General features: G+C 38.6%; 2 protein-coding genes across 8 annotated transcripts; one reads left to right on the top strand and one right to left on the bottom strand.

The window, feature by feature from the left end:
- cryl1 (crystallin, lambda 1) lies at window positions 1–12,809 on the bottom strand. Its single transcript, XM_077617868.1, has 9 exons — window positions 12,661–12,809; window positions 12,423–12,530; window positions 11,472–11,598; window positions 11,137–11,298; window positions 10,000–10,095; window positions 9,843–9,941; window positions 2,970–3,078; window positions 769–875; window positions 1–688 (listed from the first exon to the last, which is right to left on the bottom strand). The coding sequence occupies exons 1-9, from the start codon at window positions 12,684–12,686 to the stop codon at window positions 584–586; spliced, it is 939 nt and encodes a 312-aa protein (XP_077473994.1). The 5' UTR covers window positions 12,687–12,809; the 3' UTR covers window positions 1–583.
- Window positions 9,740–25,149, top strand: ift88 (intraflagellar transport 88 homolog). Of its 7 annotated transcripts, XM_077617861.1 has the most exons (30): window positions 9,740–9,952; window positions 10,233–10,423; window positions 11,125–11,262; window positions 11,508–11,600; window positions 13,478–13,562; window positions 13,669–13,731; window positions 13,882–13,941; window positions 14,567–14,614; window positions 14,687–14,750; window positions 14,834–14,903; window positions 14,978–15,068; window positions 15,147–15,251; window positions 15,328–15,430; window positions 15,834–16,180; window positions 16,248–16,318; window positions 16,411–16,497; window positions 17,142–17,241; window positions 17,543–17,629; window positions 18,295–18,481; window positions 18,566–18,674; window positions 19,343–19,493; window positions 19,555–19,670; window positions 19,733–19,785; window positions 20,403–20,468; window positions 20,548–20,654; window positions 22,594–22,657; window positions 22,788–22,811; window positions 24,003–24,104; window positions 24,176–24,304; window positions 25,002–25,149. In XM_077617861.1, the coding sequence occupies exons 5-29, from the start codon at window positions 13,482–13,484 to the stop codon at window positions 24,298–24,300; spliced, it is 2,481 nt and encodes an 826-aa protein (XP_077473987.1). In that variant the 5' UTR covers window positions 9,740–9,952; window positions 10,233–10,423; window positions 11,125–11,262; window positions 11,508–11,600; window positions 13,478–13,481; the 3' UTR covers window positions 24,301–24,304; window positions 25,002–25,149. The 7 variants fall into 7 exon arrangements, with proteins under 7 accessions (XP_077473987.1, XP_077473984.1, XP_077473986.1 ...); XM_077617858.1 differs by lacking the exon at window positions 25,002–25,149 and having other exon boundaries at window positions 24,176–24,324; XM_077617860.1 differs by lacking the exons at window positions 11,508–11,600; window positions 25,002–25,149 and having other exon boundaries at window positions 24,176–24,324.
- The last annotated feature ends 12 nt before the right edge of the window (window positions 25,150–25,161 follow it).

Below are 25,161 nucleotides of genomic sequence, written 5' to 3'. Positions count from 1 at the left end.
TTAACTCTTAACTCATTACCTTTTATTATCTATTTCAGCCTTTATTCAAAAAGAGGAGGATATTATTATTAAAGTAGAAAATGCAGAAACAAATAAATTGACTGAATCAGTTTAGGTTTTAGAATTAAACATGAAACAATCTGCTTGGCGAAAGTACTACAAAAATAGAGACAATATTTACTGCTCATTTATTTTCTGCTAAGAGACTAAAATTCAGGATTTTGTCATTACATTAGATTTTGATCAATGGAAGTAAGATTTAAAGACCATCACATGTTCGAACATGATTGAACAGAACAGACGACACTCATGAAACGACTCAGTCTGATTTTTGACGCCAATTGTGACAGACACGTAAATTCCTAATCATTTTTTTCTGTCTGTCATAATTGAACCTTAGAAAATGATTAACAAGCAGAACACCTCACCCTGAAATTATTCAGGTTAGCTAACAGTTCCTAGGAAACCGATAACTAATCATGACATTACTAAGTCTAAATGAGATGTTACAATTTGTAAGGGGGGAAAAAAAAAATCAAATTCTGGTTTTATGGTGATACGTTGCTGTAGCCACGTCTAGTAGTTACTTGTCTTTTTTGAGGCGGGAGAGGCCCATGAGGAGGTGGTCCCGCCGCTCCCGACGGGCCGACAGGTTTTGCTCGTCGTTGGGGATCAGCTCGTTCATCTCCTAAATTGGAAGCAAATCATGTTGGACTGCAATGGTGATCGCCATTATGGCAGATATTGTGCTATTGGTGCATAACATACGCTAACTACGTTCTTGGCATCTTCAGCAGAGAAGTCCGGGACCGGCCCGAAGGACCTCAAAACTCTCTGGAAGCCGTCACCGTAACGTTTCAGGTAGTCTCCAAGACCTGCGGACGAGAGGAGGACTACAAATATGGCCGAGCAAGGCCTAAAAGTACCATTGAGGTGAGCATGTCTATTGACATCAGATTTTCACTGATATGTTTTTCCTTTGGGATTTGTTTGTCAAAGACTTCACTTATGGTTTCTTTCAATGGGTCAATTATTTAAAAAAAATACAATTATACAATTATTTTGATTGTTGATGCATTTTTTAGAAACATTGTTAGTAATCCCCAAAATGTTCAAATCCTCATTTTTGAACCGCTTAACCGAAGTGCTTCATTTTTTTAATTAAGGAAAAAAGGAACTCCTAATAATTGTATTTTTAAATGTTTTGTATTAAAAAGTTTAGTATAGTAGTAGTACCAAAGTAAAAAAAAATAACACTAATAATATTTTTTTTTATCTTTCTGTTTAGACCTTGACTTAAAAACTCATTTTTTAACCTTTTCACAGCATGTTTTTATTTTAATTTCATAATGGGGACTCAAAAAAAAAGGAAAACTTTAATTATTGGCTTTTTAAAAAATATATCTAAAAAATAAATGTGAAGAGAGGGGATAAAACTAATTATTCTTTCATTTCTTTATTCCTGAATCTTTTGTTGAGGACTACCTGAATTTTATCTTAATTTTATTTTGTTTCATTTTACAGACCACACAAAATATGTGGCGGTGCGGATCTAGTTTGACACTTTTCCGCCAAACTCTCATATTTACAAACACGGGGAAAAAAATTATATATATTTTCCCCTACTATATGTAAAATTGATTTAAGAAGTCTACAACCCCATATTAAAATGACCATTTTTATGGTTGCAAAGATATTTTACAAGAGTGAAGGAAAAAAAAACACCGCTTTCACACATTTCCTTCCCGTCACGGCCATTATTGATCGCTTTTTGTAATCATTTGCTCATGACAAAGGCGACAAGCATTTTGCTTGACGAATGATTGATTACACGCACCAATAAACATTGTAACCATTAAAGTATCAGGAAACTTTGCTGCTCGCCATTCAAGCTGAATTAGGGACAAATGTCTGACAATGATTGTTAACTTTATGCGTGTGGCCTTAAAACTGATAAGAGTTGTAATTTAAGTATTTTTTTTTTGCAAATTGTCCCCACGTTACGGTTAAAAAGGAGGTGTGGCTTTCTGGGAGACTTTTCTCGGTCCTATTTGAAGAGTTTTTAGAGCGCCGCTTTGGACAACGTGTGAGTTTTGGATGACCAGTGTGAGGGGGGTCGGCTATCAAAAGACGCCTTTGTTGAGCCCCCCCAAAGCGCGCTCGCTCGCGGGCCCGACGACTGTGCGGCTTTCGCACCGCCAGTTGAGATTCTCCATCTACCTGACATTTCACTCTTAGCGTCGCATAGCATGTAATGTATGCAGCGACAAGGCACCTGAGATGCATGTTGAGTCGGCATTTATTTGGATTATTTCGCACTCGCCGTACAATTCATTAACACCACGGTGCCTGAATTTATATTTAATAAATATACATGAAATGATATGGGGGAACATATGAAGACATAATCATAATAGTTGTATGTCGGAATTTGGAAAAATTCAAGAAAAACTTTGAAAAAAGCCTCAAACTAAAGAAAATAGAGAACATTTTTATGTCTAGGAAAATAGGAGTAATTAAGAAAAAAATTGAAAATATAAAAGTCAATGTTATTTTTTTTACCTTATAATATATATATATATTATAAATATGAATTTTTGACATATATTACATGACTAAAAACATTAGTTGACCAAAACAAATCATAGAAAATCTCTTTTAAAAAAATATGGCAAAAAAACTTTATAAAAATATTTCAAAAAACAAATCTGAAGTAAAAGTAAATATAGAAAATGTATTTAAAATAATAATAATAATAATCGGGCCTATGTCCGATTATTATTATTGTTATTATTTTAAATACATTTTCTATATTTACTTTTACTTCAGATTTGTTTTTTGAAATATTTGTATAAAGTTTTTTGCCATATTTTTAAATGAGATTTTCTATATGATTTTTTTTGGTCAACTTTAAGTCCAACCGCTAACAAAATTCAAATATGTACAGGTGTGCTCCAAAGCAGTGTTACCTTCAGGTGCATTGAGGTGCATGGTTTCCATGGGCCCGATGAAAGCGTAGCGCATTCCAAGTCCTTCCGACATCACCAAGTCAATGTCCTGGACGGAAATAATGCCGTCCTGAGGGTGCACAAAGGACAGGTGAGTTACAAAAATGATACAAATATGAGTTAGCATAGTAGTTGGCTGAGAAGTTGAAGAAAATGATTCACCTTAATCTTACTGCACAGATTTATCTCTAAAGCATTTAAGTATCTATATCATTGTGTAACGTTTAACATCTACACCTCTTGAAATTGTATGGACGTGAAAATATGTAGAAATAATAAGGGTGATCCTACTTTGCGGTTTTACAATTATCGTACCCATTATCTGGTCTACATTATCCGCGGAATTCGAGGGAATACTGTACTTCTGTACTCATGATAGACATTCCCATCAAATTTTAATGTAGTTAAACTGGCTTTGGGGCTGATTTTTTTTTTTTAATCCTTTTGCTTTAACTATTAATTTAAATTAGTTTGTCACTAGAAAATATCCAATCCATTTGAACTGGGAGCATGCCAGGGAATTTACATTGGTGCATCCGCTGCCCACCTTCCCTCTTCAAACGGATAGGATCTATTTTGCGGTCCATGACAGCCAAAGTATGGAGGAGGAAGCCGAGTTGATTTTGTTAAGGAGTTCAGGTGATGCTGTGCTATCATTGGAAATCAAAGCTGGAAGCAAATCGGGTCGGCGGGGGGCTCGACAGGCCGCTCTTTGTTCAAGTTTGCCGTTCAACAACGACCCTGTTATCTTAGCTAAGTGGCCCAGGGGGCGGGGCTTTTTCCTCCACAATGATCGCCATCCGCTTTCTCAGCCACTCTGCTTTCCATTGCTGGCCTTGACTCAAGGACCCCTTCTCTTTGTGTTATTTGGATGGCTGGGTGGGAGTCGGTGTTACCTAACATGGACCACGGGCGGGCTCACTCTCATACAAACATCAAGTCTCACTATCAGCCACATTTGAGCTTTTAGTTTTGCTTTATTGCTGCTAAGTCCCCACCACAAAAAACTTTTCCCATTTGACACTTTCGCACATGACAAAAATGTCTGATTGATTGATTATCTCTACTTAACTCTAGCTAACTAGATCAGTAATGTCCAAACTAGAGCCCACTGCCCAGTTTTGATTGGCCAGCAGCAAATGATAAATTTTTTATTGAAGATGGCCCACGAAAGAAGCTTAAATTCGGCCTACTGTCAGTTGAATTTCTCTGCTTTGGCACTAGATGGAGTAAGTCCCTTAAACAGTGCCTATCTGTTATATCCAATCTATGTAGGAAACTTATATTTTCTCTTTAAAAATAATAATCCAATGTGGTAATGAGCTATTTTGGTTGTGAGTCACTTGATTGTTTTTTTTTGTTCTAAAAAGTTTGTTTCAGTAGTGTCAATAAGTATATATATCACTACTGTCAAGAAATTAAAATCTCTAACCCCGATTAATCATATGCGGTTTGTAGTAACCTTCCAATGAACATTTTTTATGTTTTTAATGCAAAATTACTGTCTTACAATATCCTTATACTTTAGGATTATCTGTTGCTTTAAGCCCTTAACTAAACTTGATCTTTTTAACCTGATAACAATCTTCTTTTTAACAAATGAAAGGCATAGGACTTCAAATTGACACCCACTTTATATTGATTTTTTAGAAGCTGAAACATATTCAAATTCCACAAAAATCAGACATAAAAAAATCCCAATATTTTGTAATGGCTTCTTCATTTTAAATGGGGAAAAAATGACTCGATATCAACAGGTGACCTAAAAAATGCCAAAAGCTGCAGTAAGGTGTGCATCAATTCCTCAAAATCAACAAGAAATGATTCAAAACTATGTCCCCTAATTGCCCTAAAATGTCTAGGAAGTGACCCCAAATTAACTAATTTCCAGCCATAGACAACAGTAGGGGTCCAATCTATTATAACTAGAAGAAATGACTGTGAATGCTCATCTTTCAGTGCCACTGACAGCGCTACACATCCAACAATTAATGTTTGTACAACTTAAAAAAATGTTTTGAAAGAAGTCAATCAACCAAGATGTTTATACACAATCAGCGTGGGCCTTCATTGTAATTACAAAAGGAGTAAAACACATTCTAAAGGTTGCTTAACAATCCAGATGAACTCGTTGGTCCACCCTAACCAGAAATCACCCAAAAAAACCAAAAGATCACTCCATTCAGGAATGATTGGTATCTGTTGTTAATGTCAATGAGTTGCTGTAAAAAAAAACGACCCTCAGTTAAAAAGCCACCATTTGCATGAAGGAATTCCACAATTGTGGACAGTTCTTCAAAAGTTAGCATTAACTTAACTTCTTAACTGCCAGCCCCAAATCTCAGAGTCGTGGTAGTTCGTAATAGTCTGTAGACGTCCAATCCATTTCAACTGGCAGTCACGTTAAAATGGATCGGACGCCAAAGCCAACCAAAGAGTTCCCAGAGATTTATGAAACAAACAAACAAAATCATATTGTTTAAATTTGTCTTTTCTTTTGAATTTATTATGAACGTTTTAATTCATTTTTTAAAGTGTTATTTAATATTATTCAGAATTATTCACTTTGCATTACACACAGCTTTTTCAACCTCAATTTTGCCATTCTTTTTTATTAATTACTATATTTTTTTTAAATTTAAAAAATAGACACTTCAGCTGATTCATTCATTTTAAAATTGTTGATCTATTTTTCCCATTTATTTTATTGACCATTACAAAATACATGCAGTCAACACTAACAATACAATTGGACATCAAATGGGATTGCAAACTTTAGAATATATACATAATTGTAATATAACAGAAAAGAATCACAAAAGGCACGCATGAAGGGGTTAATGACTAATTTGATCTATATGTTCATTATTATGATAATAATAAATAATAATCCTTATTTATTTATTTATTAACTTATTTATTACCTATTTATTTATGTCTAAAATGTCTTTTCATGTGTCTGTATTCTCACCCTCATGCTACTGTGACAGTGAAATTTCCCGAATACGAGATGAATAAAGTTATCTAATCTGATCTAATCTAACTAATATGCGCTGTCCCTTATCAAATCAATCAATCAATCAATCAATCAATAAAGAATAAAATAAGCAATAAAATCTGGGTGCTATGTGGGAAGAAGAAAAAAATAGTGGCACCCTTTGGTGTGTAATACTGCATATTTTATAGAAGCGTCACAGATACGTACATTTACATTTACACCAGGATAAAAAAGGAAAAAAACATTTCAAGTACTTCAGTATAGAAAGGCCCTCAAAAGTGTGACTTTTTAATTTCCACATTCTCTATTTGTTTTTGTCAAAACGAGTTGTTTCACCACAACACTTTCAATCTTTTTTCAGATCATTTCAGGCACCTTGTGGCCACCTCCGAGCAACGTTTGGCACTTTTAACAGCACGGTGGCGCTTTTAACAGTTGCCATGTAATGGAAGGCCCAAGGTAAAGTCCCCTAACAGGGAGCCTGAACTTCCACAGGCCAGTGCGAAGACACCCCTCGCCTGCTATCCTACATGGGAATTCCGCAATAACGTGCCGAAGAGACTCGATTGAAAGGAAACGTGCGCCGTGTGTGTTTTGGGAAAATTCCAGCCGGGAAAACAACAATATGAAAGCCAACTAAAGGTCAGGTGAGACGAACGGCATTCCTCGAAGTGTCAGCTTCAGTTCTTGGAAGTGACATGGTGGTCTACGCCAGCGCTGGCTTGGTGTTGGTGGAATCGTAGTACAGTAATACCTCGTTTATCGCGGTTAATAGGTTCGACGTCCTGCCGCAGTAGGTGAATAACCACAGGGACAGAGTTTTTATGCTGTCTATTTAATATTAGTTGGACTTTTAAAACCCTTTCTGTACTATTATTCAATTCCCATACGTAGACTCGTGGCCAGTGAAAAATAATCTCCAATTGTGACTTGCCGTTTTTCCCCTATTCCTGTTTGTATTATTGTTTCTAGGCGATAAACTTTTCATTCATATATTTGGCGAATCCGTAGACTACTCGGTACCCGCTACTTGGGTTGGTTCGTGGGCCGCTTTCACGTCAACTTGATTTCACGTGGGCCGGACCATTTTAGATATAATATTTAGATTTTTTTTTTTTATAAATGGATTAAAAGAACTGGATTAAAAGCCCTGAATATTCAGTTTTTTTATAGATCTAAAAGAATGTTTATTGTAGCTTTTTTTAATATATATTTAGATTTTACAAAATGATTTTTGGACTACAAACACAGAAAGAAATGTATTAAAAAAATTACAATTATTTATTTAAAAGGTGGAAAATCAGGAAATTTAATATACATCTATAGTCTTCATTTTAATTTGATCCTAAAACAGAAAGTCGGCACTCGTGATTTACTTTCCCGGGCCACACAAAATGATGCGGCGGGCCAGATTTGGCCCCCGGGACGCCACTTTGACACGTGCTATTGGATCTGTTTTTTTGTTTTTACAGTGGCATGCGTAGTTGGTGGCCATTTTGGGTACGGCGACCAGCAGTTGGAAACTAAATTTCGAAAAGCAGCACAGAAATGTTATTTCTTAGACTCCCCGATACCGATGACATTCTTTTAGGATCATGTCGGTGCAACGTTAGCTTTTTGCTTAGCTATTCTGTCCTGTAAAATCTCTTAAGTGTTCTTTTCATGGTTCCTTAGATTTGAAAAGCCAGAAAAGTGCCCTTGGATCATCAGTGAAGCAAAAGAAGAAGAAAAAAAACACTTGACAGAAAAAATCCACTTCAGGTAAACAAACAAAGCAACAGCAATACCTTAACTTTTAAGTTGAAGGCAGGCAAAGATAAAACTCGAAACTATATCAGTTGTATATCAAATCAATTTGCCGGTTGTCATACATTGAGTATGACTTGAAAATAGTATGCAAAATTCCCTGTCTAACTGTTGTCAGGCAAAAATGTCCGGACGTAGGGTCATCCGTGACAAACGTTTGTCTTGTGATAAGAACTTTGGTTTCCGCTCCCTTACTGAACAATCAATTTTAAATCTTTTAATGCCACTTTATCCTCGTCATCTGATAGTGGGAAACCCAAAAAAAATCTGTGTGGGGGTGGGGTCGATGCATGAAGGACACCCACCACGGCAAAAAAAGCATAATAGCAATTATTTATCATTATTCTTTTCTCGTTTCAAGTTCCTTTGGGCTTGTCCAAACCATCCAAGTCTGTTCTCTCTGTCTCCAAAACGTCTAATCTTCACCTTTTACTGTCTCAATTCTAATCCTATCCAAACTGGTCACTGGCGGAGATGATGTTTAGACTTTTAAGTTTTTAATAAAGTTAGCATCATCTCTTTTGTAATCAATTCATTAACACTTTAGGGACAGTGGACGTTTTCACTTTTTGACCCCTAGCTCTGGTCTCAGATTATGTGTTGTGGTAGTTAGTCAGAGAGGGAAATTGATATTGAAAAATACTTATATTTTTATCGTTCAATCACTTCTAGCCCCTCCCAGTTAAATTGGATTGGATATTTATTGCCACATTGAAATGAATGATAGATAACACAACAGTCCCCATGAATAAGGAATTGCCATAATACTATGTATAGGTATTTTGCCATCCCACACTATAAACAGGATTCACTTTGCCTAGCTGTCGAGATTTTTTCAAACAACCCTACGTTCTTGAATACGTATTAAAGGTCAAGTGATTTTCTTGAAAACAAAGGTCAACATTTGAATCTCCGGAGGCTTTTATGGACTTTCCAGTTAGCGTGTCAATAGGGCAACCACCAGAGGGAAAAATGACTTTGCACTAAACTGACCTAACAAGTACAAAGAAAACAAACTAGGAAAACATGTTCATTTGAACGGCAACTTTGAAAGCGGCTTCGAAACCTACAATTGAAAGTCCAAGTACTTAACAGGCATTGGTGGAACGTCTTTGAAAGAAGGCCGCTGTCATCAGCTCCTTAATCTCAATTGGCCTCACTGACAACACGCTTCCGACTTACGCCACGTTTAGATGACGACAATTTGAAGCAAAAATGGCGTCTTGCTCTTATTTTCATTTCACATTCACACGATCGTTTTGCGATTGTTATGCAGAAGAATGCCACCATAATGAATATATGTTATCTTCATATACTATGTATATATTGTTGCATTATCGCCACCTGTCGTTCCAGAGTATGGAAGTCAGACATTACCGAAACGTCATTTTTTGCACTGTTAGGCTACAGGCTGAAGTGTTAAAATTTGCACACTGGAACCATTTTCAAATGTTTGTGTTTGCAGTCCCTTAAAACGGCATGCAAACGAAGAAAGTTTTCTCGTTTTCACCCGTTAGCACTGGCGTGTGGAATTTGGATGTTCTCCCTGCGGTTGTGTGGGTTTTCTCTGGGTACTCTGGTTTACTCCCACATCCCAAAACATGTATTATAGGGTGGTTGAACACTCCAAATTGGCCCTGTCTGTCTCCTCGTGCCCTGTGATTGGCTGGCTGCCAATTCAGGGTGTCCCCCTGCTTGGTGCCCAAAGTCAGCTGGGATAGGCTCCAGCACCCCCTCTGACCGTTGTGAGGATAAGTGTTTCAGAAAATGAATGGCTGAATTTTTTAAATTTAAAATATGTTTATTTAATTGTAAAGATTTGTTTAATTTAAAAAAGACAAAAAGAGTAAATACACTATATATCTGTAATCTTTTTTTGAATTTCATCATAGAATATGAAGTCAACAAACATTTTCTTTTGCAGGCTGCAAAGTGATCACTTTGATACCTGTGACTAAACATGATGACTAAAGAGTGACTCACTGGCGTCCGCGTGAGGAATAAACTCTAACTACAGAATCGGGACTGACCTGTACCAGCCTCCAAGACTCCGCAATGATGGCGGCTTGCACTCTGTTGAGGGCGAAGCCGTCAATCTCTTTCCGAAGGCGCACAGGCACTTGACCCACCTGATTGCAAAGTGAGTGTGTTCAATGTCCAATCTTGTTTTGACAAAGATTATTTTACCTTAGTCATCAGGGCGTGGGTTTTGTCCACGGTGGCCGTCATCGTGTCGGGGTGAGGTACCAGCTCCACCAGTTTAACATAGTACGGCGGGTTGACCTAGACATATCGGACAATAAGGGGTTTTTATTGAAAATAATGTTAACTCAAATCCTCTCACTGCTTGGAAATCTCTCCCAAAATTTGGCATTAAACCTTTCATTCATAAATTGTGTTTTTCTTTTTTTTCCTAATAGCGCAAGTCATCCCGGTGGACGAGTTATTAGAGCATCGGCCTCAGTTCTGGGGTCGAGGGTTCGATCCCAGGTCGGTCCTCACTGTGTGGAGTTTGCAAGTTCTCCTCGGGCTTGCATGGGTTTTCTCCGGGTACTCCAGTGTCTTCCCACATCACCAGAAACATGCAGGACAGGCTGGTTGAAAACCCAAGGTATGATTGGTTATCCGTCTCCTCATGCCCTGCGTTTGGCTGGCCACCGATTCACCGCCCTGGAGCCTGTAGTTAGCTGGGATAGGCGGAAGGAACCACTGCGACCCTTGTGAGGATAAGCAGTTCAGAAAATGAATGTTTGCTTTATTTATGTGCCATATTTTTCGTGTGGCAATTCATCACAAGGTTTGTTCGTGTAGAGACATCTAGTGGCCGCATGCGATACTGATTTTAAAAGTGTTGGTGCCTCAGAGCCATGTAGGTTTTATTTTTTTACAATACATTTATAGTATATAATTAATAAGAGAGAATAGTCGTGATTTATTTTCAGAACCGCTTAAACTCACAAGGGTCGCATGGGGTGCTGGAGCTATCCCAGCCAACTACGGGCGCCAGGCAGGGACACCCTGAATTGGTGGCCAGTCAATCGCATGAGCTGAACAGTTCAAATTTGAATTGTTTTAGCCTGATAATTTGTGAAATATGAAGTAAAATTATGAGGGTATTTGTATAATGTCACCCATTATTTCAATGAGAATTGATAAAAATGTGTAAACATAATGTAGAAATGTAAAACTGTTTCCCAGTTGAATATTCCAAAGTTGGAAAGGTTTGATTTTAAGAATTGTGCGAGCAGAAGAATGATGACAATGCTTAAATTACAATGTGTTGTTGTTGTTGTTGTTTTGATGACAAAAAAGGTGGTGACCAACCGGATGGGAGACGAGGCAGCGGCAACGATTTTGAACCATCGAGAAGACAGCGCTGGGCACCAAACAGGAAGTGGAGCTACTCAAAATCACGTCTCCGGACACCAGACGCTCCACGTCGCGGAAAAGGTTCTGCTTCACGTCTAATTTCTCAAAGACACACTCCTACAAAAAAAAGAATAAAAACAATCATACGATGCCCTTGGCTGCCATTGACGGCGATGAAAGTCCAATCTGTTATGACCAACTGATCTTTCGCTGCCAGCCCGGATTAGACATTCATCACTGTGAATGGCAGACAATAACATCACATTAGGCTACTAAACTACAGCAAATACCTGCACAAAAAATGCCCCCTGCAACGCTTGTTCTAGGTCATCGTGACTGCTGAGCAAGGCAATCTGCTGTGTGGCGTTCAACTGCCCTCTCAGCATTCCAACTTCCTGTAGCTCCATCATCTGCTTCCTGTGCGTACACACATACAGACATGCGCTCTTTAAGTTAAAGTTTAACCAGCCATGTCGTCACTAGCATACAAATGTTTGTTGTTTGTCGTCGTCTTCAAATTAACATAATGTTAATGTTCCACTCCTGTTTTTCTGCGACCTTTGTGAGCAAACTAGCCAAAGATTAGACTTAGCAAAAGTGGTTGGATGTAAAAATGTAGAGGAATATTGTTGCTTTGCTAGGTATTAATATTTCGGATTACTTTTATATTACCTGCGTATAATTGGCAACAGATCTGTACTTACTGCTGATTACTTTGTCTGCGGTATAAAAAAAAAATCTGAAATCTGCTGTCGTTCAGGTTTTATAAAAATTACCATGAATTTATTAGGTTTAAAACAACTATTAAAACAATCAAATAAAAAGTTATTTTTTCAGTGTTAAAAATGTCACTAATAACTGTGACCTATAATACAAATAATAATAATAGTAATAATAATAACAATAATAATAGTAATAGCAATAGTAATAATAATAACAATAATAGTAATAATAATAATAATAATAATCACAGAACATAGTGCAAGCAGGTGTTGTGAAAAAAAGTTAAGAATTACTTCTGAGTAAATAAATATAAATATATCGTCATTACTGCATCCCCGGCTTTTCTGAAAAGAAAACTTATTTGTAATTGTCAATTGAGCAATCCATAACTTTTTTAATGCACACTCTTTAGCGAACGGTCCTGACGCAAAATGGCTGACGCATGATGCGTTCGTTCTCATTGGCTCATAGTGTGGATCAGACACGTGTATAGTATATTTAAAGTTTTGACTACTAACTGGATCTCGTTGATGCAATTGGCCGCCTGTCCAGGTTTGTTGTCATAGATTTTCACTCTGTAGCCTCCACTGACGAACACCATCGCCCACGACCGACCTATGAGCCCACTGTAACACAAATACACTATGTAGAGAATTCGGCTACAATTCATGCACATAAAAGTTGAGCTAATGCTAACGCGCATGGTGCGATGCTGCACGTCACCAATTGCGCCCCAGGAAAACATGTCTCGCTCACCTGCCGATAACGGTTATGATGTTCATGATATTTGGAAAGAGCTTATTTGATGTTGCATAAAAAAATGTGCAGAAGTTGTTGTCAAAACTCCCTCCGCCCCGTCACGCGATTGGCTTCTATGGCACAACCGAGGGCTCATAAAGCCCCTAAATCTAATACCCATATTCGCACGCATTGAACCAATCAACTTTTTATAAAATATAAAAAAAACAAATGTCGATCTTTCGACTTGGTAACTTGGCTTTCAACAGACCCCTGATTATTTTATTCAGTTCAACTATAAATAATCATGTAATATTATGTTTAACATGTGAATCCAACATGGGTTAAAAGTGACCTGGTTGAGTTTTTATTTTCACGTAAACTGTGCATGAGATGGTTAAACTACGGCGTCCGCTTGTATCCTAGCAACAGTTTGCGCTTCGACCAATGAGCATTTGAGCAAGTGATGATTTTACCAATTAATTTAACTCGCAACTGACAGCAAATCTCATTTGTCGACCATTTTTGTATCTCAACACTGTATTTATTATTATTCAAACGTGTCCATAAATTTCTAGTTTAATGATGTTCTAAAAAAGACTAAAACCCAAACTATTCTTAATCTGCCATTCACACCCGCACCATAGAACATGAGAGATTCGACCAATCCGCTCGAGGCTAAATTGTGATTGACACGTAAAGAGCGAATCATGTCTCTTCAAACAAAACTATTCTCGCCCACAGCGCGTGGAATTCTGGGATTGACAACAAACTTCTTGGGTATCTTTTTTTTTTTTTAATCGACTAACGTTTCCACCTCACCTTTTTCCATAAGGAAAATGGAAAATGTACATCTAGCGGTAGAGGAGGATGATATTTATTCAGGATACAACGACTACAACCCGACGTTTAATACGGAGGTAAAAACACTTAGCATGCTACATTTGAGTTAGCTTTGGTTTCTATGCAACTGTATCCCCGTGAAATGCAATGTGTGTGCAATCACGATTACTTTATCAATTAAAGGATCTTGACAACGATGCGGGCTTCCAAGAAGCGGTTCGAACCAGTCACGGAAGAAGACCCCCGGTGTGTATGAGCACATGAAATGATAATATTTGTGCTATCATAATGGAAATGTGGCTCATTGTGTGATTAAACTGTTGATAAACACGTACTAGTTGTGACCATAACACGATATTTAATGTTTAGTTGACTTGAATCACTTTTCTTGTGCAGGTGACGGCAAAGTTTTCCAGCACTGCCGCTGGGGGGCGCCCCTTAGCTTCATCTTATGGGGTAGGTCACATGTGTCAAAGTGGCGGCCCGTGGGCCAAATCTGGCCCGCCGCATCATTTTGTGTGGCCCGGGAAAGTAAATCATGAGTGCCAACTTTCTGTTTTAGGATCCAATTAAAATGAAGAGTATAGATGTATATTAAATTTCCTGATTTTCCCCCTTTTAAATCCATAATTGTATTTTTTTAATCCATTTTATCTGTGTTTTTAGTTCAACAATCATTTTGTAAAATCTAAAAATATATTTTAAAAAACCTAAAATAAACATTGTTTTAGATCTATAAAAAACTGAATATTCAGGGCTTTTAATCCAGTTCTTTTAATCCATTTATAATAAAAATAAAAATAATAAATAAAATAAAAAATCTAAATATTATATCTAAAATGGTCCGGCCCACGTGAAATCAAGTTGACGTTAAAGCGGCCCGCGAACCAACCCGAGTCTGACACCCTTGGGGTAGGTAAACTTAATGAGTTTTGGTAGAATTACTAGATTTTCATGAATTACAGTCTTCAGACACCTGGTGACGTTTTTTAAATGATACTTTTCTCAAATCATTTGGGAAATTCCTCCATTAATCAAAATTGTTTTTTTAAATTCCTTCAAACATCTTTGTTGTTTGCAGGCTCGGATGAGCTCCTCAATCGGCCGACCCGTGACTGGAGCTGTAATGGTAATGTACCGGTTACCAAAATGTCACAATCCAGATTTAATATTAATGTTAAGATGTTTGCTTACAAACCAGGACGCAGCCTCTCGTCCCATGTCGGCCGTCCGAGCAGCGGGTTTCACCTCATCGCGAGCGCGTGGTGCGTATGTTGATTATGTAATATTGCCCAAAAGCTTAATATTTCAACTGATTAAAAAAAAAATCTTTCCATCGTCACACTAGGCTCAGCATTTGACCCTCTTGGCCAGTCCAGAGGCCCTGCACCTGCGCTGGAGGAGAAGAAAGAAGATTTGTGAGTTGCACATGGCCTTCATGTATGATCTCAATTGACCCAAATCTGATTTGAGCATATTATTGTCACCTTAGGCCCGAGGAGAAGATCAAGCTGTTGGAGAAGAAAGTGAACGACTTAATCACAGAGAGCTGCATGGCGCAAAGCACGGGGAACTCGCAACTGGTCGGACTCCGTTCATCATTAAATATGTATTTGGGGGTCTGTCGTACTGGATTTGAGTTGTTGTGTTTGTTTGGGCAGGCTCTTGAGAAGGCCAAAGAAGCTGAGAGAAAGGAGCGAGTATTAGTGAGACAGAGAGAGCAGTCTGGCAACGCAGAGCAAATCAACATAGATCTTACCTACGCTGTCAGTTTTCTTGGTTGTTAGGAATTGCCAAAGGCACACATTTTTGGTTGTTTATTCTTGTTCATTCCACTGTCAGGTTTTGCTCAACCTGGCTAACCAGTACGAAAACAATGAGATGTACCCCGAAGCCCTGAGCAGCTACCAACTCATCGTCAAAAACAAGATGTTCACCAACGCAGGTGGGGTTTACTTTCGTCACTTTCCGTTAAAGTTCTGTTACATTTTCTCTTAGTTGTTTTTATGGCTATCTTAATTGAATTTTAGCGAACTCAAAGGTCGGATTGAGGTCACTCTGATTGTCCTGGCTAGTATGCAAGTTGTAACAAAGTCTGATTGCAATGGTATTTACTTTTTTTCCTCATTCTTTTCTTTTTTTTAAAGAAATAAAAATCTAATTTAATAAGAATAAAGTCATAAAAGCTTAGACAGATGGCAGACAGACTTCATGTTTTGACTTCATGACAAAAAATGCTTCCACTCCACATTTCATTAAGAAGTTCAAAAGTCAGTCTACTGATTATTATTATTATTATTATTTTTAAATAAAAAAAATCAGAATTATGCCACCATTGGACGTTTCAGGGCGCCTAAAGGTGAACATAGCTAACATCTGGGTGAAGCAGAAGAACTACGCCAAAGCCATCAAGTTTTACCGCATGGCGCTGGACCACATCTCGGACGACTACAAGGAGATGAGGATCAAGATCATGCAGAACATCGGAACGGTCTTCGTGCTCCTAGGCCAGTATTCGGATGCGGTGGCGTCCTTCGAGCACATCATGAGCAAAAACGCCAACATCAGAACCGGCTACAACCTGGTGCTCTGCTACTACGCCATCCGCGACGCCGAAGGCATGAAGAACGCCTTCCACAAGCTCCTCGCCGTACCCCTGGACGTGCAGCACGAGGACAAGTACATCGCCGCTAACGTGAGACAGACGGCGAGCGTCCGAAAATGAAAACGCACGTTGACTCGGTCGCCGTGATGCGTTTCAGGACGACATCAGATCCAACATGTTGATGGAGGCCCTCAAAAACGACAAGCTCTACCAATTGGAGAGAGACCTGTAAGGAAATAGCTGCTCCTGTCAATACTAGAACAGGAAAATAACGTGTTCACTTTTGGAGTTTGATTTATTTACGATTTATTTTGACGCAGGAAAGCTCGTGCTGAGAAGTACGTGATGACCGCCGCCAAGCTCATCGCTCCGGTCATCGAGTCGTCGTTCGCCGCTGGATTTGACTGGTTTGTTTTCTTTGACTTCTATATTAGCGGGTTGTTAAACCTTCATAGCTACGGCCACCAAGCTCTTCCTATTTTGCACGGTTGGGGGGGGGGCATTATAACTAAATACCAAAGCGGGGGCGGGGGGCAAGACACCTGAAGACCGAGGTGGGAAACGCAACATAATGGCAAATGAAAATGAAAGTACCAAGCACATTGGCGTTTATTAATTATTATTATTATTATAACAACTTTTGAAATTTCAAGTCGGACGGCGAAATTGGAAAATGCTGAACTAGTTTGCAAAAATGTGGTATGATATAAGTCAATTTTCAATGCTTCTTGTCTCGCATCAAGAGTGACAGATGGATGTAACATAAAATGTGGCAATTTTACAAAAAAACACTAAAAAATCACTTAAATTTCTTTTTTTTTTTTTAAATAACTTATTTCATCAGCTGGCATTGACGTCTGTCAAAATCCAAAGTTTTATGAAAAAATGTTCATTCTTCGAAATGATGCGTGAATAGTAGTATCTTTTCCAGACGAATATTAAATATTTCTCCAATAAGGAGTATTCTTTAGGTGGCAGCACAATACCACAATATGATATTTTACTGGCTACTTTAAAATGTCTGTTAAGCGTAATTAATTTCCATGTTTAGGTGTGTGGACATGGTGAAGGGCTCTCAGTACGTGGAGCTGGCCAACGACTTGGAGATCAATAAAGCCATCACCTACCTCAGACAGAAAGACTTCAACCAGGTGTGGGGGGAATGCTCCTTCAGCAACAATGTGTCGTCGGCTTTGCTCCTCGTGCGCTGCCGCATCGTTAGCTTTGCTCGCCAGCGCTTTCATCTAAACAAACTGCTCGCTCCTCATTCTCATCCATCGCATTCCTTCTGTCCTTTGTCGGCGTGCTCTTCCCTCCGTTCATCCGCATGTATAAGGCTGAGGTATGTGCGCCTTCTGCTTCCTTCGTTTCATTTGGACTCTCCCCGAATCACTTTACGGCTTACACCAGTAAGGTCATGACTAGTTGTTCGTCTTTTGCCGCATTTGACAGGCAGTGGCCATACTCAAGACGTTTGAGAAAAAGGAAAGCAGAGTCAAGAGCGCAGCCTCGACCAACCTCTCTGCTCTCTTCTTCCTGGTACGTCTCCTGTTCTTTGTGAGCCGTCAATTTTTTGGATAACCATCTTTCACATGGTCATTTATTTTGTTTGTAGTGCTTTAGTCGTTTAAGTGGTAGTTTTGCCAGAGTCAAGTCATCTTAGTGGAAAAAAAGGTACTTTTTCGAGGGGTCTTACAATTGTTCGAAAATATTGGTTAAAAAGGTTTTTTAAATATGAAAGAAAAACAATCAGAGGGCCAGATTTTTTCCCAAAATAAATGGTTAAAAGATAAATATAAACTTGTCTTAGAGGAAAGTTATGTATTTTTTAGAATGTCAAAAAACTGATAAATACATTTTTAATGGAAAAAAGCTATTCATTCCCGATAGAAGGCATACATTTTTTTTTTAAATATGAAAGAAAAACAATCACCGGGCCAGATTTTTTTAATCCAAAATAAATGGTTAAAACATAAATATAAACTTGTCTTAGAAGAAAGTTATATATTTTTTAGAATGTCAAAAACCTGCTAAATACATTTTAATAGAAAAAAACAATATTACAATTTTGGCAGTGTCCTACTTTTTCTTTGAAAAAAAACCCATTTTAAACACATTGAATTCACTCATGTTAATTTCAAAAATGACACGCTACGTGCATTGACTGTGTAGATGGAGTATTTTTCTAACGTTGCCTATTCCAGGAAAAAGACTACGAGCAGGCGGAACGCTACGCTGATCTGGCCATGATTGCCGACCGCTACAACCCGGGAGCTCTTGTCAACAAAGGGAATACCGAGTTTGTCAAGCACGACTACGCCAAAGCGGCCGAGTTCTTCAAAGAGGCGTTGAGGAACGACTCCTCTTGCACCGAAGCACTTAGAAACCTGGGTAAGCTCCGAAAAGAAACACCGAGAAGGGGGTCCAAAAGCCTACCAAAACGGGGCCGTTGCTTTTTTTTTTGTCCCCGGGAAGGTTTAACGTACAAGAAGCTGAATCGTCTAGATGACGCGCTGGACTGCTTCCTGAAGCTCCACGCCATCCTCAGGGACAGCGCCGAAGTCATGTATCAACTGGCCGACATGTATCCTCCTCCTTAAAAGATTGAGGGCGATAGAGGTCAGGATTTTTTTGTTAGACTAAGTATTTTGTTAAAAAATAAGTAAAGAATATTTACTGTTTTTCCAGTTCTTTGGTGGGGATGAAAATTCTCAAAATAAAAAATAAGTAATAATTGTCCAATAAGACACTTAAAATGAAAGTATGAAAAAAGGAGTAAAAATATGTATTTTCTTTCTTTTTTTAAAGTAAAAATATATACATGATTACATTTCTGATAACTAAGACACTTAATTTCTCTTTTTTGTTTTGAATAAGCGAGAGCATTTTTGTTGCTTAAAAAAAAACTTCCATTAAGTCCATCCAAGCTTGAGAAAAAAAGCCTTACTATACATGGTCATTTTTAAAGAAAAAAGCCATACTATACAAGGTCTTTTTTTAAAAGAAAAAAGCCTTACTATACATGGTCATTTTTAAAGAAAAAAAGCCATACTATACAAGGTCTTTTTTTTAAAGAAAAAAGCCTTACTATACATGGTCATTTTTTAAAGGAAAAAGCTCAAATTTCCAGACATAATCATTTAACAACATCTAGTTCAATACATTTAATAAACCTTGACATGCCAATACTTTCAAAAAGTACATTTATCTGCCCACTTGATGGAATAGGCAATTTATCTTTAACTGCGTTAGCTACGAGCTACAGGAGGACCCTCACCAGGCGGTGGAGTGGCTGATGCAAGTCATCAGCGTGGTCCCCAACGACCCCAAAGCTTTGGCCAAACTGGGGGACCTGCATGACCTGGAGGGGGACAAATCACAAGCCTTGCATTACTACTGCGAGGTAAAACCCTTAAAAATTCAAATTGCTGTGAGAGTTTGTTGATGACGTGACTTCCTTTCAGTCTTTTAGGCTCTTTCCCTGCAACATGGAGGTGATCGAGTGGTTAGCGGCCTACTACGTGCAGACGCAGCTCTACGAGAAGGCCATTCACTACTTCGACAGAGCCATACTCGTGCAGTGAGTTGGATAAAAGACGTTGTTTTCATTTTGTGATTTTTCACTGACGTGCTGTTCCTCAGACCAAGCGAGGTGAGGTGGCAACTCATGGTGGCCAGCTGTTACAGGAGAAGTGGTAAGTGCTTGCGCGGTGGTCTTAACATGTTAACATTTTTAAACCTGAGGTAATGACATGACTTTTGTTAAACTTGTCATCCACCGTTTTGGAATCAGGTGTCAAAACAGTGGGCTGATCTGGACCGACAAAGGGAAAAGAACATTTGGGTTAAAAGTGTTCGTTGCGTCAGGGTTACTGAAATGAGATATTTGTAGTTTTTGCTTTTTGTATTCAAAATTGGTCAATGAATACATTTATTTTAATAGTATGTGTTTCCTATTTTGTTTTTTATAATTGAAAATATTAAGATTTTCATGTTTAAAGGGGATTGTTGACATTTTTGAAACATTTTAGTGACTTTGACACCAACGTTTTGCAACAATAAAATGTGTACATTTCGCCATTAAAGTAACAATATTGCACACAGTCAATTTACAATATGTTAATTTAGAACTAATGATTGCAAAGAACATGTAAATCGACACAAAAACACTGAATATTATTATAAAAGTGGCTTTCATATGAAATATTTTGATAATTATACAAAACAATGTCCTATATATAACTTAACCTGTCTTTTCAATGTATGTGGATTCTAATACTTTGTCTTTATTTTTCCGGGTTCTTTTTTTCAGGAAACTACCAAAAAGCTCTGGACACTTACAAAGAAATCCATCGCAAGTTCCCCGAAAATGTGGAATGTAATTCCTAACATTTTCTTTTTCCTGATTTGGCTTTTAAGCGCGAGGAAAGACTACATTTTTTTGGGTGTATTTCCAGGTCTACGCTTCCTGGTAAGGTTGAGTCAGGACATGGATCTGCAGGATGTCAACGACTATGCCGAGAAACTGAAGAAGGTGGAGAAGATGAAGGAGCTCAGAGAACAGGTATGGAAAATTTCAGAAATCGGCGTGCGCTTTCTTTAAAAAGTAAAAAGGCCCCTAAATGCCATTTATCATATCTGTTCCCACCCTTCCTGATTGAAAACATGTGTTCCTCTTTTTGTGCGCCACGGAGATCCATATTGGAGATGAGAAACAGCTGTTTTCTTTTCTTATTGTTCTCTGGAGAACACAGACTCAAACACCTGTCTTGCACAATTGGGATATTGTCATTAATTCATTGGGCGCCGCCGACAACGATAGACATCCTATTCATCGTTCCAGTTAGCTAGAGCTTGATGACGTAACGAGTGGGAGGTAGCTAGCTAGCTAGAACGATAGGTCACTAGCGAGCTAGGCTAACTAGCTAGAATTTACACTGCTAAGCAAGTGTCTAACTAAGCCGTGCTAGAATTTAATTTACATTCAAGGGAGTATACCGTAATTTACTATTTTAAGAAAAAATGAAACGAACTGTAAATTTCTTTAAAAGAAAACGTGATACTGTGGTGTTAGCCGCAAGATAGTATCTGTGAAACGCTAACTTTAATTGAGACATAAGTGAAATGTCTACATAAGAGGACGTGTGGTCTTTATGGGACAGTTTTTTTAATGATTGGAAATAATCACTTGCTCTACAAAGAGTTAAGGCTTTCTTTATAGTAGGATAAAGGAACCGCATACTTCAGCTTTGCACTCGTGCAAAGGCAGGCGCAAGTGACGATTGCGAGTGACTTTTGTCAAATCATAACCAGCTGCTCCTGTATGAGCTCACCCTGCTGGTCGGCGAGACAAGAATTGCGTCCAAACTGTGCGACCGCAACGATTAGGATGGTTGAGCGTTCAAAACGAATCAAGCGACGTTCCAACATCATAAGTGAAGTTCGTCAGTTTGCTGCCGAGTCTTCCAAAAGTGCCGTCATGGTTTTAATGACTATCCTGTTGATTTATTGCGTTTTGTTCTGCTTAATGTCTGGGGATTGTTATTCCCGTAAAATGACTTTGGGATGTGATAAATGTGAGGGAAGCTCTGGTGTCAAACTCATTTTGCCTGCATTACTTTCAGTGCACATTTTGGACCGCACACACCATTTAGCTCTCCAAATTGTCAGAATATAGGCTTCATTAGTGTTAAGCTAATAGACAAGTTAGCTGTCGTCTGGTTTTATGAACTTCAAAGGCAATTTGACCTTCAGTGAGTTTCGTGGTCACTGGCAAAGGCAAAAACTTTCAATGAATAAACCATGCGCAATGTGACAAGTGGTAGGAATTTTTCCCAAAACGTGAAAACTGTTTTTCACGGGTAAAGTCTTTAAATTTGGTGTTGTCAATTTTGGTCTGTTTTTTTTTTTTTTTAGATCAAAGACTGGCTTTTTTAAAATTGATGAGGACATTTTTGGGACAGGGAGCACATGGAAACTTTCCAAATGCTCTGTAGAACTCGGCATGGCTTGGATTATAGACATTTTTGCCCAAAAACTAGCAAACCATTTTAAAAAACACTTTGATGGGTCAATTTTTGTCGATTTGTAAGGTTCCTTTGCTTTTTCAAGGTTTTTCCATAAACCCTTCATTTTGCCACTAAAGGTTTGTTATTATATTTGGGGGTCAGTATTCATCACAGTAGTAAGTCTTTTAAAATGTTTGGGGTGGTGGGCACGACGATTCTCACATTTTTCAAAATATCATAGTTGCTCAAAAGAACAACAGGCTGGGAAAACTTCCAAATATGTAACAAAAATATAATAGAAACACTCGGTTATATCAAAACTTAGAAGAAAACTGATTACTAAAGTACAATCGTTCTAGTTCATGAATTCTATTTTCTCTATTTCAGTCAAATTAGCAATTTAGAAACGCCATGTTCATTTTGACTCCATGATTCATTCTGCCTGTAGTTTATAACTGTATTGCCAACCCAATCCTTTTGCACTTGTCTCCGCAGAGAGTGAAGTCGGCACGAGAGGGCAGCTCGCGAGGACGACGAGAAGGCAGCGCAGGTAGTGCGGGTGAGTCCCACTTTTTTCCGAACGGGTGCAAAAAAAAACCTTCTCCCAAAGTCACCATAAAGTGAAACTGCTCATCTCGGATTAATACAAACCACTGGCTCTTCCCACGCATCACATGGCGCCTTCGCAGTGCCCCGAGAAACCTCGAACGGACGTGAGAATTTTCCCTCTTTTCTGTAAAGACTGCAACGCTTTAACAACCTGCGAGAAAAGAGTCACTCCGCATTTTCCCTTTTGAATAATAGCTGCCATTGACGGCGATCGACGACTGCTCGAGAGTTTAGAGCTCGCGTGAGGAGTTTGTCGAAAATTCTGGTTATTGGCCAAACTCTTTAATTTTTTTGCTGAGATGAAGCCATTGTTAAATTCTTTTACAGCCATTTTTAAGCTACACTTTGGACATAAAACATCACCGATTTCCCCAACTCTAATTTGATGTCTATGACTGTCAATGGCAGCGATTGAGTTCAAGGAATACTGTATTTTCTCACATATACGCAGTACTTGTAAGTAAAAAAATTATGACTGAATCAAGGGTACGGCTTATATGCGCACAAATTAGACATGACATGCACGAAACTGCAAGGTGACAAAGACGAAATTCCATAATGCAAGACAATGCAGCTGATACTTTCATTTATTCCAAAATAGAGGAAAGATAAACAGATAAAACACTAAATAAAATGCATGTTGATGTCTATGAATGAAATTCAAGAAAAAAAAACTATCTTGCATAAAACGTGAAAAAACTCACTCACTTGTGCCTGCCATTGCTCATTCAGGGCACCGCCATCTAACTGTTGTTAAACGTGATCTGACTGGCGTGAGTAGACTTGATACACGTGTTTGTAGTGTTTACCATGTCAGCACATCCCAATAGTTGTTAAGACTGATCGTAGGTCTTTCGGTCGATCGTTAAAATATCAGCCTTGATACCTGCGTAATGTGTACCTCATGCTATTATTGCACCCAGAGACTTGGTCAACACTATACCGCTACGGACACACTCCCTGGTTGTGCTTACATGTGCTATTATTGGTCAATATGTGAGAAAATACGGCAATACTTCCATTTTTTACTATCTTTAAAAAGTTCACCTCTGGTTTAAGAAGTACTATAATAACTTTAATAGTCGTCAGAGTGGCTTTGTTTATCATCCTTCTCACGTGTGTCCCTCCCCATTGCTTAACACTCTACTTTTAGTGTCCACTTTTCCAAGTGACGTTCTCCCTATGAAGCGTTTTGCCAGAAATTTGTCACTTTGAGTGAAGGCAGAGTGGTTTTTTTGTGTGTGTGTATGTTGCCCTGGTGACCAAACACCCTGACTTTTCCGCTCACGTTGCAGACAGCGGCAGCAACGGCCACAAAAGCGAACGTCCGGGTGTCCAGGTGATGTCGCTCTCCGCTTCTTATGACCCTTACGAGACCAGCAGCCCCAAAGAACTCGGTGAGGAGCCGGCGAATATATTTCCGTTGGCGAAAAAAAAACGGGGCTCACCAAAAGCCGCGTGTGCTCAGACGCCTCCTACATGGACCCGCTGGGGCCCGCGACGGAGCGACCCAAGACGGGGGTCAAAGTGCGGGTGGATGACGACGATGATTTCGCAGACGAAGAGCTCGGAGATGACCTTCTTCCGGAGTAGCTAGGTGGTACACGCAACCCGTTGTTTTTGATTGGCTCGCAACCAAGTTAGGGGCTTAGCCCCCTGCAACCCTCGTGAGAAAAAGCAGTTTTGAAAATAATCATCTTTGGTCACTAGTTTAAAGCTTGACATAAATTGGGTGGATTTACAAAAAAAATAAGTTTTAAGCACAAACACTCCAAATTGAAGAGGTCAGCTGTTTTGGATTGCTGCCTGCCCTTACAGTCAAATTAATTTCGATGTCTATTGCTGTCAATGGGAGCCAATAAGATAATACTTAGAACAACTGATTTATTTATTTATTTTTAGCAGATATCAATATTTTATTCAACAAATGAAACTGGTACTTGTCCCTAGCATCTTTTATTTTTTCTTCAGAAAGATTGGGACACCTGCGCTACAGTAAAGACAATGAACCAATAATATTATATATGTATATATATGTAATATTAATGAATTAATTTTTGGGACAGATATGATCATTTGAACACTTATTTTGCAAGACCACCGCCCCCTGGCGGTGGAATTCAAGCAAGCGTGGTAACCAACTGTTGTCACCTATTTCAATAATTATATTCTGTTTTGTTTTGTCTTTGTTTGTTTGTTTTATAGGAGCTGCGATTGAATCTATTTTGATATTGTGTAAATAATAAAGTAGCTTGAAAGTCCGAAAAGAAATGCTAATTTGAGGTTGTTTTTAGCATTGGCACAGCTGCTCCTGAGTGCGCACCTCCCACTCCCAGCTGAGGTGTTGCTTTGTGAGGAGACGGACGGACGGACGTGGCGTGGCGTGGCGTTAGAGTGTACGCTGCGACCACGTGTTCCCGTTTGAGTTACTATCGGAAACCCCCGACAAAGCAG

This window comes from Stigmatopora argus, chromosome 13 (genome assembly GCF_051989625.1).
Source record: "Stigmatopora argus isolate UIUO_Sarg chromosome 13, RoL_Sarg_1.0, whole genome shotgun sequence".
Taxonomy (NCBI): domain Eukaryota; kingdom Metazoa; phylum Chordata; class Actinopteri; order Syngnathiformes; family Syngnathidae; genus Stigmatopora; species Stigmatopora argus.
Note: the sequence above shows the minus strand (reverse complement) of the source record. Positions and strands in the feature narration are given on the sequence as shown.